This window comes from Synchiropus splendidus, chromosome 1 (assembly GCF_027744825.2).
Source record: "Synchiropus splendidus isolate RoL2022-P1 chromosome 1, RoL_Sspl_1.0, whole genome shotgun sequence".
NCBI classification, from domain to species: domain Eukaryota; kingdom Metazoa; phylum Chordata; class Actinopteri; order Syngnathiformes; family Callionymidae; genus Synchiropus; species Synchiropus splendidus.
In genome coordinates this window covers 8,397,125-8,413,007 of record NC_071334.1, presented here as the reverse complement: position 1 = coordinate 8,413,007, position 15,883 = coordinate 8,397,125, and the positions used below count along the sequence as shown (strand labels likewise).

The 15,883-nt window shown below is 44.5% G+C and overlaps 1 protein-coding gene across 1 annotated transcript; it reads right to left on the bottom strand.

Annotated features, from left to right (window-relative positions):
- Positions 1–1,567: 1,567 nt before the first annotated feature.
- LOC128772109 (low-density lipoprotein receptor-related protein 8-like) lies at positions 1,568–15,573 on the bottom strand. Its single transcript, XM_053888197.1, has 13 exons — positions 15,477–15,573; positions 14,272–14,397; positions 13,254–13,625; positions 12,566–12,685; positions 11,488–11,613; positions 11,137–11,302; positions 9,989–10,204; positions 9,793–9,911; positions 7,809–7,948; positions 5,960–6,101; positions 5,705–5,896; positions 4,360–4,505; positions 1,568–2,690 (listed from the first exon to the last, which is right to left on the bottom strand). The coding sequence occupies exons 1-13, from the start codon at positions 15,535–15,537 to the stop codon at positions 2,655–2,657; spliced, it is 1,962 nt and encodes a 653-aa protein (XP_053744172.1). The 5' UTR covers positions 15,538–15,573; the 3' UTR covers positions 1,568–2,654.
- Between the last annotated feature and the right edge of the window lie 310 nt (positions 15,574–15,883).

The window sequence follows — 15,883 nt, the reverse complement described above, 5'->3', positions numbered from 1 at the left end:
TTTGTGTTTCAAAAACGAAGAGCATTTGGGGTGGAATGCATTGTTCCCTCTAAGCTGCGCTATTGCGTACAGCTGATACGATCTCAGCGCACAAAAATATCTACTGTACGAAACAAAATTAATCCCAAATTGAATAGAAATTACCACAATTTCTGGAATACAGGGCTTCAAGACATAAAGCCTTACGACATTAGATCAACAAAATGAAGCTGCGCTGTTCGACCGCGTGTGTCCTTAACCTGCAGTTTCCACCTTTCCTCCGCTGCAGTGGTGCTTAAGACCGTCCGCCCAGTGACACCGCCACATACACAATAGAACTAACAGCAACTAGAAGAGCTGCTGTTTGAAGTGAACTATTGGAGCTGGCTGATGTTTAAGAGCTGATTTCTCTTAAAGTCGCTCGTGGTTGGTCCAAAATGTACACATTTGAGGCGGTGGCGTTGCGCACAGGAGAGAGAATCGTTGCAGCGCAAGTTTCAGAGTACAATACAAAGAGAGTACACACTAGTCAGGTGAGGAAATTAACTGTATAGTCAGTGACAGAGACCTGTTCCTTCTTCATTTTAGTCTGAGCCACACAGCCTCACTGCTCCATGAGGAGCGGTCAGAGAATACAGTGGCCTCAAGTGGACAATATTCAGTCTCACAACAGACACATGCCTTATCAATCCATTTGAGATTAAATGTTTGTAACAGCTTGAATTTCTTTGATATCCAGCGCCCTCAATGGTCTACATGAAAAGTTAGAGGGAACATTGGTGAAACGACTTGTTCGATAGCTCTGACGAAAAGACCCCACGTGTGAACCTCGGGTTCCCCTTCATGCCCCCCCCGGACCCGTGGAAGTATTTACAGGAAAACAAGCCGGCTCTATTTTTGACTGCCTTATTTTTAGGAGTGGAGTGTGGCGCCTCATTGGTTGTTGGTCGAGGTCTGTAACTGCGGTCCAGTGATGGTCTACAAGTGTTTCCTGACACACTGCTGATTCAGCGGATATTGAGATTGCACTCGTGGACAGATTGTTTGCTCCTCAAACTGATCCTCATGTGTAAAGGCCATAAAAAATCTGAACTGGCACGTCGCACCGTCTTGTTTGCTGGATAGCAACGTGAAAAACAAACGTGTATCGATAACGTATAGAGGCCCAAAATGGACAATAAATATTTATGATTTAATAGATGCATCATTTAATAACTTTAACCGTATTAAGAACAAACTGTAAAATACAATACATGATGTCATTAAAATACATTTTATGAGAAAACAAAAAAAAAAAAGGCGGTTGCATCATTTAGTTTGTCGGTGGGTGGGGCTGGGAAATCTAACTGTAACGTGTTAAATATCTTTAACTTCACACAATATATAATTTATACTTTTATAATTTATGCTACTATATTTGAATTTCAATTGCGTAAAATGTGGTGTGAAACGTTTGATGAAATGGTCTCATAGCCTCGGCCTACTGTGGAGAGAATGAGGACGTCCCATGCAGCACATGTTCAGCAGCCAAGTGATGACAAAAAAACAAAAGGCAGGTGTTGAGGCAAACAGTGATCTTTAATAAGGCAGGATGAAGAGAGGAAAAACATGAAACTCGAGAGCTGCCCAAACAGAAATAGTCTCTATGAATAAATACAACAACAAAAACTCCCCGTCAGCACATGACCAACCCTCCCCACCGTCACACGCAGAAGGCCAACACAAAGACCCAGAACCGTCCATTTCATCCATAAAACAGAAACTACGTTGCCACAGTAAACTCAGCAGAACAGCAGGAAGTCGATGCTGAGGTTTTAAACTACATGGCCACATAAGAACTGCCGCACGCTTTAAAACGTGAGGTGCCGCTGTTCACTTCCAGTGATGACCTCAGGAATAAGTGCAAACATAAAAAATAAAGATCTATGAATATATATATATATATTTTTAAATTTTAATATTTTAGTGTATTTAACTACGGTTCACAAGTGCTGATCTCCAACTGATATTTTCTTTTCACTGTTTAAATACAAATATAGATTATTATTTCCAAGTTCAACACAGCAACATTTAAATAAATAAATCAATGGAGATTAAACCAATTGCATGAAGCAAGTGCATGTTTTCTTTTAATTTCGTTTTGTAGTTTCAATATTTAGATATCTTTATTTTTCAATGTCAAATATCACACGACAGTATTTGACGGTTTATGAGTGTAAAGACTGATATAAACCTTTCAGAACCATGGACGCTCAGTGCTGCCACCTAGGTGGAATTGAACAGGAGCAGTATATGACTTTTGACAGACAATTTTGCACTTTTCATATTGAAGTTTACAACAGAGGGCGGCAGCAGAAAGGCACCTTTGGAGTCTTGAACAGCAAGCTATGGCCTCAAACACTGGAATGCATAGTTTAAAAAAAAAAAAAAAAAAAAGTTGTCAGTAATCCAACCCCACACTGCACAATAAAGCAAGTCAATTCTAATCCTCCTTTCCTTCCGAAGGCAGTAGTTCATCTTCATATGACTAAGCTGCGATGAATCGGCTCGGCTCCGCTGGGCCAAACGTTTACATTCATAGGAATCTAGAGCAGCATTTGTATCTGGGACAGAGTTTCTGGAGCGTCTTTGACTCCGGGGGTTGATTCGGGTCGGACCTGTGATGTGTCGCGCCCTCAGTCGGCGTCCAAGTCCAGCTTAAGCTGACATTCCTGGAGGAAGAGGCCAGAAGCTTAGATGACACTTTGGAGAAGTTAAGCTCTTAAAAGCCGACACAACCGAGGCAGGCTGCCTTTCAGGAAATCCCCTTTGACGCTGCAGCCAAGTGGCCACAAGGATTTTTATGTCCATAACTGCAGCCACTGCTGGAGCTGCATCTGGAGAGGGACGGATGTTTAGAAACCAGGAGACCTTTTGGAAGGACAAACATCCTCCATGACACAGTGTTGTCTCTCACTCGGGTGATAAATGGAGGGAGTTCAGTGAGTGCTCCTGAGAAACACTGAGCTGAAGAGGTTTTGTTCAGACTGACTTGGTGGGTTGGTTTCAAAACATGAGACCAAGACGACAAATGTGGCTTGACACGATTCCAGCTGAAGTTTGAAGGTTGTTGTGAACACCGCTAGTGAAGACGAAAATCCACCTGCACAACATGAAGCTCTTTTCATTCTTCTCATGAGAGTGTGAGTCATGATGAAAGTTCACTCCTGTCACGTCTGCAAACTGAATCCAACCAACTTTCTCTGCTCTCAGTAACAAGCGTCTCACCTCTAAACCACAGTGCAAGGAAACGAAATGTGAGAAACAATCATCTCAAATCACCTTGAAGATTTTTTTCATCAGATTTTTTCATAGTATTAGCAGCTTTCACCTACGTGTTCTCACGCACACCTTTCTCTTCAGTAAGAAAATAATTTCTGCAGTTGGCTGGCGATAAACAGAGCATTTTGCACATATTAAAGCCTGTTATGTCGGCGTAAGGGTCACCTGCTCGATTTGAAGGGTATTTTATTCAGTCCCTCCAGCGACTCATGATGTTGCGATCGCAACTGTTAAACGCCATTTCAACCATTCTGCGAGGCGCTGCAATGTCCAATCACTGCAGCCCGGAAAATCACAGTGTTTTTATGTCACCTTACTTTTTCCCTGGCAGTTTTGAGCACGAACAGCGCCACATCCTGGAGGGACTGTTGAATTCTGCTCAAACAATTGCTGACTGACTGACCATTGGTGAGTGGCAGCTCAAAGCTGTGAGCCGTTTCCTTGCTGAAACACTTGGTGGCAGGTGCGGTCCGGCCCAAACACCGCCGCGGCAGTGCCACAAATAATCAAATAGATATTCAGCAACATTTTTGGCGACACCGTAGTGCACCAGCCCTGATCAGCTGCTCTGCTGGGGTTCTTTACAAAGGTGTGGCTGGAACTCTTTCTGGGCGCCATCCAAAACACTGCTCAGACACCACCTGCTCACGCTCCCTGCCAAGCTTACTGTCCCATTTCTGTTCCACGTTGAGATGGGAACCGTGTACTTCGCATGGAGAAAAGAGCTGAAACTAGCTGGTTTTGTGCACTGAAACATTGAGTGTTGTGGTGCATAGAAACAACACCGATTGTTCCGCTATCTCGAGGCCCTGCAGTCCGCCACCCTTGTGTGCGGGAGGTCAAAAAGGCAGTGTCAGGAAGCACCTGGCTGCAGGGACAATGGCTGCGCTCAGGCAGGAAGTGGAAAAGACGGTTTGTAAGTGAAGCAAAGAACAATTGCCGAGGTACTTTCTTAAGTGAAGGGGAGACTTTTAGGCTTCAAGCCTGTGAGAGGAAAGCATTTTGGTGAAGGCGCGGCGTTTCTGCTGTTTCTGTGTGACGCACGGTGTGTCGACTTGCCTTGATGATACACACGTCGGGGGTTTGGATCAGCGGATCTTGGGACTCTTTCAGGAAGAAACTCTGCAGGGTGAGACTGCGGCTGGGCCGGAGCTCGTCCCTCCACCACCACAGCGCCGTCCCCACCAGCGACACGCTCAGGAACACTGCCGGTCACACAAGCAAGAGTCACTCAGGGCCTGTCCTTTCTCTTCTGGTGGCATGTTCTCAGCTTCTCATTCCAACAACCACATCCGGTGCAGGTGCAAGACGTTAACTGCCACTGCGGTCACAGTCACACAGAGTTTAGGGTGGGACTCATGAAGAAAAATCATACGATTTAGACGTCTACGTGGGTATCGCCCACCGGAAAACAAACGCTGCCCCCGACTGCAGAATTATGATCCCTCTCTTTTGTTTTAATATTTCATATGTAAATGATATCTTGTGGATCCCACATTTACGGACCATAATAGGAACACTGAAATGCACTCTGCAAATGTGACACTGCCTCATTCAGAGGTGAATTTGGAAAAACACACACTGGAGTCTCAACTTCCTGTCAGTTGCATTGTGTTTCACGCTCGTGGGGCGGCGGCGCAGAGGCAGAAAAAAAAAGAAAAAAATCTGATAAACAGCACAGACGGAAAGATTCTGTTTGCAGCTGGCGTTTGCCCCGTGTCACAAATGCTCCACCCTCCAGAGAACAACATGGTTTTTTTTTTTAACTTCATTTTCCATTGATCTGTGTAATCTCATTTACTCTCCTTCACCGAGGATGTTTGGGTTATGACATCACATTGTATAACATGTTCTCTGTGAAATAAAGTTGATAAGCATGAATTCATGATTTTAAGTGCAATTCATAGATCAAAAACTAACTATTTCACTTGACTCATTCAGTTCTCAAGTCGTGTGAAGTCTGTCTGTCCCCAGAGAGAGTTGCCACTGATATCAGTCACCAGTGCCAAGACTGGCAACCAAAACTCAGTACCTGTAGACTGTTACCGACCAACAAGACAAGGGTCTAAAATGCGTCATGATTCACTGTACATGGCTCCTTTTGCTTCCTAAAAATGATCTTTATTACCGTGCTACACAAACACGTGCAGTTACCAACGTGCATGTCTGAAACGGCACAGACTGAAGAGCTTGTCTGTTTAAAACACATTTCCTGTTGACTCATGTGTGGCCCCATGAGGGGACTCCATCCGTGGGCAGGGGCGCTGAACTTTGCTTCTCAAGTTGGAGAGGAGTGAGACACCCAACAGTTTTGGTCAATCCAAATGAAGGGATTTTCTAAATGCTCCATCACACAATAGAGGGTCTGGACACCGACTGAAGAGCGTGTTGTGACTGGTCTTACCGATGAGAGCGAGGATCCCAGCAAACATGGGGTCAGATAGATCAGATGCCGAAACAGTGTGGGAAATGACAGGAATTTCCTGCGATCCGTTTTTCCTGGTCTGTGTGCAGATAGTGCCAGCGGGGTCGGAGGTCAGGTCAGCCACACACTCGGGCACGCATGACACGCCGGCACCGCTGCAAGCAGGTGCCCCTGAAGGCAGCACAAAGAGCTGTCAGAGAGCAGGCTCCATCAAGTGGATCGGGCCTCACGTACTGTCGGGCTGCAGGACCGGCTGGATGACAGCGACACCACCAGGAGAGCTGGAGTCAGTGAGCAAGACCTGGAACTGGCCGCCATGGTGCTTGTTGGCTCGACATATGGAGTGCGTCACCTGGTCAGTCCAGTACAAGAAACCCTGCCGGGGGACAAGAAGAAACGGACTTCAGAACTGGGCCTGGGAGTCTAAAGCCACGAAGCGTCAAAAATCACCTTCTAAGAGTTCAACTGCTGGTTTGCGACAAGGTCTCAATATTGACTGGCTGTTTGCATGACAGCTATTTTTCCACACCATAAGACTTAAGCGACACATCTGCGCTTATTATAGAAAGCCTTTCAGCCAGCACAGAGACAAACACGGGCCTTTTCTTCTGTCCACTGCTGGACCACTCACAAACATAACAGTAAAGCCACATCCCTCGTTTCTGCTGCAGACTGAAACCACCTGACTGGTAGTTGGGTTTGGTTGTCAACAACCTCCAGATGACAGGACCATCGCACAAGACTGTTATTATTATTATCAACTATAATTTTCATTGTTGACTCACTGTGACACTCATACATTATTAAACAAGTATATCAAAATAATGACACATGATCCATGAAACAGTTGACAGAGAGCTCCAGTTCTTTACAACTGAGGTCTTCATTGGTCCTTGAGAAGAATTTAAAATCGTCAATATTCATATATGTATCTCACATAAAATGCCTGATCAACATCCACATCAAAAGGTCTTGAATAATAATCTAAAACAATGTGTTCAGTGTAGTTGCCTAGGTCACTTCTGGTTGTTATTAGGAGGAGAGACACCAGAAGACACTTCACTCCAACTTACAACAAGTTAGCTCTGTGATAACTGATATGTTTGCTGTTAGCTGGAGGGTGTGTGGTGTCACAGACCAAACACAGAACGCTCTTTCATCATTCTACCATGGTGTGGAAGGGGTTTGCTCATCCAGTTAGAGGTGGTGATGCGGAGCCAGGGGCGCGCAGCGACGGTGGTCAGTTGGAGTCGGACCTCAGTCAGGAACCAATTAAAGGAACTGGAATTAACATGTCTTCATGACCCCAGAAAAGGTGATATTTTCTCACTGCCTCCCAATAACAACCAGTTCTCGATGCCCATCCTGTGGCCCGTGTGCGTTTACACCACCAGCAACACAACGCTTTGACGCACAGATTTTTTGTTGTCGACAAAAAAAAAAAAAAAGAATCAATGACGTCAACTGATCCTTGGAGCTCTTCTTCAGAGTTAGGGACAAATCTGAGCCTCACTTATAAGGCTGCAGCCAACTGAACATAGAAGCGGACAGAAACATTTTGTCTGCAAGTTTAAATGAAGATGGAACCTGGGGACTGCGGGCAGGGCGCGCCAGACCCTTGAACAGCGGCCAAGACAGGCTGCACTCTTCACCCTATAGATTCAAACAGCTTTGAAGACCAACACACACACACACACACACACACACACACACACACACACACACACACACACACACACACACACACACACACACACACACACACACACACACACACACACACACACACACACACACACACACACACACACACACACACACACACACACACACACACACACACACACACACACACACACACACACAACAGAGCAGGCTGCTGCAAACACTCGACTGAAAGCCGTGCGACAAGGGACAAAAAGCTCCACGCACTGGTCGGCCAGCCTTGTCAACACGCAGATAAAAGGCTTTTTCAAGAGTTCAATATTTAGTTCCAGATTACTTCAAGCGGGCAGTTTTGTGTACTTTCCATCCATCACCAGCTGCTAACCGACGGGGTTTTGAGCACGACACTTGTTTTCACCTCGAACACAGCCAGGCCGACGGGCCGGTCCAGGTAGCCGTTGGACTCCACCACGGCCTTGCGATGACGTCCTGCTAGGGTCACTCTGGAGATGCTCCTGGTCCCTTCGTCGGCCCAGTAAAGCAGCTGGCGAGGCAAGTCTATGGGAGAAGAAGGACCAACCTTGGTGAGCACATGGTCATCCTGCAGGTGTGGGAGCTCTGAATCCATGCAGTAGTGGAGCAGTGACTCTGAACCATTGGGCCGGGGCCCATGGTTGGGCCGCCAGCGCCTCCTAGAGGGCCGCTAAAAGGGTTTTGTTTTACACCTCTGGGCGGAGTTTTAATACATTAGCCACGTACGGTGGCAGTAGTGTGTCACTGAATTGACTTTCTTTCGAAGTTCTTGAAAAGAAAAAAATAATAGAGAATGTGATCCCAACCCCACAACAGTCAAAACTGTTCATGAAAGCATCTGTTGAAGCAGTTTTGAAATGGCGATACTATTACTGACACTTTACTTATATCTTCTTTGGAGTATAAATAAAACATTCTTTTCATTTTGTGATATTTAGACATGGTTTTATTATATTTATTTTATGAACGATTTTATACATTTTTTTCAAGTTTGCATCAAGTGTATCATTTCCTTGTTGGTGGTTGGACTTTTCGATAACAAATATCTTTGCCCTGATCACATGGTTTCATGTCATTTCACAAGGTTTTGGTTTGTTTACATGCAAGTAGATTAAATATTTCACAAACGAAATTAAGAGTCATGAATCCGTTCTATTACTTGAATGGGGAAAGGTGGGTTCCAAGATGAAAAAGGTTAAGAACCCCTGTCTTACACTGCTGTTGCTGCGGTCAGAAATGTTTCCATAAGCTTGAAAACATATTCTCTCACTTTCTCATGGGCTGAGAAACACGTGGAACTCAGGTTGGATTGTTCAGCTGAAGCCATGGCGGAGGGCCGTCATGACATCACACCCAGTTACTGTGTGTCTCTATAAACCAACGGGCATCAGGCAGCTGTGCCAAAGACGTCAAGGGCTTAAGCATCCAAACACTGTCTGCACAGCTGTTGGGCTTGGATCCTGTGCTGAGCTAGGTGAGGTGTCTCTGCCAGGCTTCACATGTGCAGTGACAATTGGACCTGATGGCAAGTCTGAGCGGAATAAAACCACTGATGTGACCATCACACAGAGAACAACACAACACAGTCTGATGAATACGTGCCTCCCTCAACCTCTGTTTTACTGCTACAGACAGTGATCTATTGTAAGTCAAGAATAAAACACTGGCAATGAAGAGGACTCCTTTTCACCAGTCAGGTGACAATGTACTGCAGTTGGGGTCAGCAGGAACTATGTGAGCTTAGCGGTAGAGACGTCTACTTTCACATATCACATGTTGAAATTGTTTTGAAGATGTAGATGGCTTGTATGAAACATAGAAATATGTCACATGATCAAGCACAACACCGACCTCTGAGCCCAGTCACGCCGGAGAACTTCTGTCCAGTACTGAGTAATCTAACAGGTGACCGATTTCTACTGCTCACCAACACCAAACAACAGTTTTTAAGGTGAGATATGGACGTAACGTCAGTTTGTTGTGTTACCCATCTTGAGAAGCACAAATTTGAAGACTCACATCTGGAGGGATTGTTGACATGAATTATGTACCTCCATTAAAAAGAGCAAAACTGTTGTTATGAGGTGAAGGAGGCTGTTGTTGGCAGCTGCTGAATGTAACATCAAAGTGTCTTGGAATAGAACTTAGTTACTGCCCTTCGTTTTCTGACTTTTGCTTTCTTTTACTTGTCTCTATTTCATTGTAACTCACAAACTTGTGCACACAAATCCCAGCGAGGTGAAAGGCACCTGACCTTTCCAGACACATCACGCTATGAAGTCAGTATTTAGAGGCATAAAGACGACAACAATTCTTCACAAAAGGTTCCGAGCACAAATCGAGGTCCAGTGCAAAAAACAAAGTCATACCCAGAGTGAGTGCAACTGGACGGCGTATGCCTGAAGCGACCAGAACCAGTCTGTCCCGCCCCTCCAGGGTCGTCCTCTCGATCGACGGTGACTCCCCACAGTTCGCAAAGAAGACGTAACTGGGAGAGATTCGTGAGAGAATTGAGATGAGACGATTCTTCTATCGTATGGTGAAGATGGAGTCAGGTCACTGTACCCCTGCAGAGGCTCCACAGTCACCGCAGACGGCCGCTCCACTCCTCGGACGATCTGACGCTGAGCAGAACCATCCAGTCGCCCAACACTGACAGAGTTGCTCTCCACACTCGTCCAATAGATGAGGTGATGGATCCAGTCCACAGCCAGACCCGAGACTGAGCCCTGGACCCTGAACACTGACAGGGCCTCGGGAGGGTTCCCACTCAGAGACACGCTGAAACAACAAACCAGGGAGCGATGAGTGACAAGAGGCAGAACAGGTTTTGTCCTCGGGTTGACAGTGAGGTGCATCATCCCTCTTTCTTAACCATAGGGCCGAGGCGAGCGCCCCCTAGAGGGCTGCTGGAAGTTTTTTGTTCTACACCTCAGGGCTGTGAGCAGGTTTTAATACACTTGGCAGTAGTGTGTCACTGAATTGGCCTGACAGCTGCAAATCTGTGATAGTTACCAACTATGGAGAAGTTCTTGAATAGAAAAAAGGAGAAAGAAAGTGGTGGCGCCCCCAACAGTAAAAACTGTTCACCTGAAGCAGTTTTGAAAATGAACATTTTATGGCGACACTGTCATTGACACTTCACTGATCTACTTTAGAGTTTACTTATGAAAAACTAAATATTTTATGATATTTAGACGTTTTATTATATTTATTATATTCAGAATTCTATTCATGACCCACAGTTTTTTTTCCAATTTTCTCAACAGTTTGCTTCCAGGGTATTTTTTTCTTCTCTTATCTGTCTTCTTTTAACTTCAGTACATTTAATGAGCATGACTTGCAGCTGGTTCTGCTGCTGGTTGGACTTTTCCATGACTAAGATCTTTGCGCTGATCACATGATTTCATGTCATGTCACTAGGTTTCGGTTTGTTTACATGTATGGTTATTGAACACAAATGAAATGAGTAATTCTTCACAGTAATGAATCAGTTCTATTCCTTGAATGGGCCCCAGACTTTGTTCCGGAAAAGGTGGATCAACAAGGTCAAGAGGCCCTGCACTAGAGCGAAAAGAAGCAGTTCTGCTTCCTGCTTTCAAATGAAGTGGATCAAGTGACATGAGAGTGTTTTATAACTTTATGAAGATCAGTGGAATTAAGAAGAAGAAAAGACCCTATACAGCAAACAAGTAGTTGGAGGAACGTCTTGCCTGTTGATAGACCCGCCTCTGGCCCAAAAGAGAGTTTGGTTAGCGATCAGGACAGCAACGGGCCCGGCGTTGGAAGAAGCGGTCGCCACTGTCCTCCAGGTGGATCCGGTCAGGTACATGGTGCCGATGACTTCATTGGCAGCAAAAACCAGTTGAGCCTTTTCTCCTGGAGACAATCATGTCGTGAATGCTTTGTCAGCTGAAACCCAGTTGAGAGTTGCCCCTACACCTCAGAAACAACTCAGTCACCAGCTCAGCAACTGACCTGAGCAGACAGCAGCAGGGATGCAGTTGTGTACCGAGGGCAAAAGGCTAGTTTCCCCACACGAGTCCCCCGCACCTGTCGCTCACCTTTAGCTCTACACTCCTTTGTTCTTAGATGCTTCATGTAGCCATGAGTGCAGTCGCAGGTGAGGCTGTCGTTGGCGTGAACACAGAGCTGGTCACACACGTCCTTGTCCAGGCACAGGTCCACCTCTGGTGAAGAGACAAGGCGGACACTTGACATTTAGATTTTAGCTCATTTGGTTGGTGATTAAAGACAGAATTTTGGGAGGTAACTTGTGTCTCAACAGCATAGCGAAAGCTACAGTGTAAACAAAAGCATCTCACTCCGTCTCAGAGACCGACTTGGTGGCATCTAAGGGGCTGCTGTTGGGCAGAGTGACGGACAGTTGGACCAGTTCACGAGAGATCGTGTCCCATGACCAAACCCAAATCTGGTTCTTCCACTGAAAATTTTGCTCACATCTCTCCACACCCTCAGACAAAGTAGCCTCACCTCAGCACCACCATCCCTCACAATTCCATTAAAAAAAAGAACTAAAAAAAAAAGCTTTAAGGGACCACCGCACTTCTTTTTTCACCAACACTGGAGAGTAGAATACCCTAAACTATGGGTGTGCGGTGTGTATAACAGAGGAACTCAACCCACAGTAGAGATACCGTTGAACAAACAGGGATTATTTTGGGGTTCCATTGAGTGAGAACAGGTTTGTAGCGTTGCGTCGACTGACGCATGAGGTGGCGAAGATATTTCAATAAGATCAACCAACAATAGTTGCCGCTGTTGTGAAGTGAAGGTGTTTTTTAAAGATACTATTAATGTGTCAAAACTTCACAAGCTTGAAGTACAACAGATCACTTTTAACAAGCCAGTAGCCAGGAGTGGAATCTGGGGATGACCTTTGAACTTTCCTGGTCAGGATGTTATGTACTTGTTGCCTATGTAGTGTCTACTACTGACATACGGTGTTAATGCAGAAAATGACTGTAAAAAAGGTGACAGATTTTTTTTTTTTTAAAAAGGTGACCTTCGCTCTTGTACAACACCCTGGATATGACAGCAAAGATGACTCGTTTTTTCAGCCAGTAATATCACAGAAGTGTTCAGACACCAAGCCTGCAGATCTGTGCAGGAGCCACTCACCCTCACACCGTCGGTCCTCCACCAGCCGCATGTTCTCAGGGCAGGAGCAGTGAAAACCCATGGCCAGGTCCACACACCGATGAGAGCAGCCTCCGTTATCCACCAGACACTCGTTCTGATCTGAAAAAACAAGCCGCAGAAATGAGGGAATTTATCCAGCCATGCCAGTCAAGTCGTCAACACCGACGTCGATATCTTTTCTGTACGTGATCGTGGCGCCCTCTGCTGACTGCTCCGCGTACTGTTATTCTCTGACACATTGACATAGAAATGGCTGAGTAGCCGAGCCGTTATTGGGACTGGAGAGTGTCGTGACTGAGACAAGATCAAGATGTTTGGAGGTGGAAACCGAGCCAAGACCAAGACAGTACATACAGTATAAGGAGTATCAAAACGAAAACATGCACCGAATGTGGTCCTTTTGTGGATCAATTTGAGACCCAAATATCAAGGAACACAACATAACTGAAAAAAAAGCCAGAATCTTTCTTTCACCGACAGTTTTCTCTGCCGGTTTCAACCGGTCTTGAATAGAAATCCCGAGAAAAAAAACATGTAAAAATACATTTGAGATTGGGACCCGAGACCAAGACAAATCTCAAGTACAAGAACACTTTGAACCACTGTACATGACAGGGATTCTGAGGTTTGAGACGATCCAATCCTTATCACAGATCAGTTTCCTCACCACAGTCCATCTCATCGCTGCCGTCGGAGCACTCAGGCGAACCATCACATCTCCAGCTGAGACGCACACAATGACCATCGCCACACTGGAACTCCGACTCAGAGCAAGATGGCGTGGCCTTGGGTGTTGTGAGTCCACACAGGGCCTTGGCCTCGTCCTCTCCATCCCTGCAGTCCTTCTGACCGTCACACAGCTTCAGCCTGGGCAGACAGACGCCGGTGCGGCCGCAGGAGAAGAAGCCCGGGCCGCAGTTTTGGCAGGAAATCTCATCGCTAGCGTCACCGCAGTCGTCGACGCCGTCGCAAAAGAGCCGCTGATGCAAACATCGTCCGCTCCGGCAGAGGAGCTCATCTTTCTTACACCGAGTGCCACCTGCTGGGAGGAATAACACTGTAAACATTGAACACACACTACATCAGATTGTTGAGCAGCTTGTTATTTGACACGTGTAAAGAGGTCTGCGAGCTAATTCAAATAATCCATCTATTAATCTGCACTAAGAGGGCACACATGACCAACACTCCCCTCTTAATCCCAAGGAAGAATTGCAGGTTGTTTACTGTGATCAAACGTTCACTCAAGGGACACAGACTTGAAGGAAGTCTGGACACTTGTTGTGTAAATGTTTATTAACCATCTGAAAGAATCAACATCCTGCCGCTTCTGTTTAATTTGGGATTAGAGATTGCAAACCATCACAAAAGATGTATATAAATTGCATTTATTAATGTAGCCATGAGCTCAGGCAATAAGAAGGCAAGAGAATCAATATCGGCATTTTATGTGGAAGGGCAAGTGCGGCTACATATAAATGAAATCCGGAAAACCAAATTTTCTAAGTCAATACTTTGAAAAGAGCAAGAATTATTAAACGAAAGTATCAATTTTTTACATATCAGTGAAGCTAAAAGTCATGACCTTTCAGTCAAGACCTCAGATGGATCTCAGCACGGAGTAAACAGGGATTAGAGGTATAATCCAAGTTTTGTTGTCACGTTACGTCAACATTGTTTCTCACCACACTGACGCTCATCTGATCCGTCCACACAGTCTTTCTCTCCGTTACAGAGCTTCTCTCTCAGGATACACGATCCATCGGTGCAGCTGAACTCTAGCTGCAGGTTGCAGGTGGGTGCAGCAAGTCCTGCAGAGAGAGAGGAGCACAGCCAGTCAGGGTCAGTGTCCAGGTGGTTCAACCATGGGGATGTCATAAAAACAGTGATGAAACAGCTGCAATACAAGAAGTCAAAATAACATACAGGAGTTCAGGCTGAACCTTACTGACTGACAGTCTGAGACATGGGAAAATTCTGTGGTACTGATGGAAATGAAGACAATACACCGACATATCACACATATTGGAGTGAAGAAAAAGAACAAAAATACACGTTAGTATGTAATTTGGTTAAATTTCTTTGTAGTTTTTGGTTGAATTTCAATATTTTGCCCAAATGCAAGCATCTGCCTTGAATCAGAAAAACTTTATCAATACCATGGGAAATATTTTTAACTTTAATTGTAATTTTGTTATACCTGAAATACATGTAATAAAACAAGTGAGAGGACAGTAGTTATAAATATATTTAACTACTAATTTTTTAATAAATAAAAAAGACCAATGGGAAACTGGTCACAACTGACATATGTATATTATTTAATGTACATTTCCATTCATGTGAAAACAAAACTATAAATAACAAATCATTAGAAATATTCCATAACGCATGAAAAAAAATAACTTGTGTTTTTGACAACAATTTTCGAAAAATGTAAATGTTTATTTGATAGCAACTAAAGCATTTTGAAACATAAAAACAGATAAATTGGTGGACACCTTCAATTCAGGAAAATTTGACGTTTTATTTCATTTGACTTTCCCAAATATTCCTCCATAACTTTGGGGAATTAAGTTTCATTTCAAAAGCAAGGAACTGGGGTGGAAATGCCTCCACGTGCTTGGTGCACTTCTATTTAAATCCTCAAATATATTATTTCCCATGTTCTCTTATTTCGTCCAAAACAGATCAGGTTCCGAATGAAATACAGCGATGGTATTTTTGAATTGTTTCGCGGTCTCGAGCAGAATTGCAGGAACGCTGACAGCAGTCAACACTGACAATCAACATACGAAACTTTCTGACACGTTCGTTCAGTCGAAACAAAAACACGGTCAATCGTGGTCCTGCACACAGCTGCGTCTGCAAGAATAGCAAAAGCATTTACCTGGATAATGATGCAGAATTATGAGAAATGCCGCAGGAAACCAACAGCCAAGGTGTCCCATGCTCACGTCCTCAGCACTCGCGGCGCGGAAAGATGACGTAGGCGTCGCTTATATCAATCTCAGGCAACCACAACTACTTTTTTTTTTTTGGGGTAGCAGCCTGTCAACACGTGTTATTCATTGGTATAGACAAAATGGCGTGTTTTTTAACCATTAAATATTCGAAATGAATATTTGGAGATATTTTTGTAATTCTCTTCTCAGATATTTATTCTAAGAAAAAAAAAAAAAAATATATATATATATATATATATATATATATATATATATATATATATATATATATATATATATATATATGAAATAAACCCAGAGTTGGCTCAAACTGGATTCAAACCTACAACCT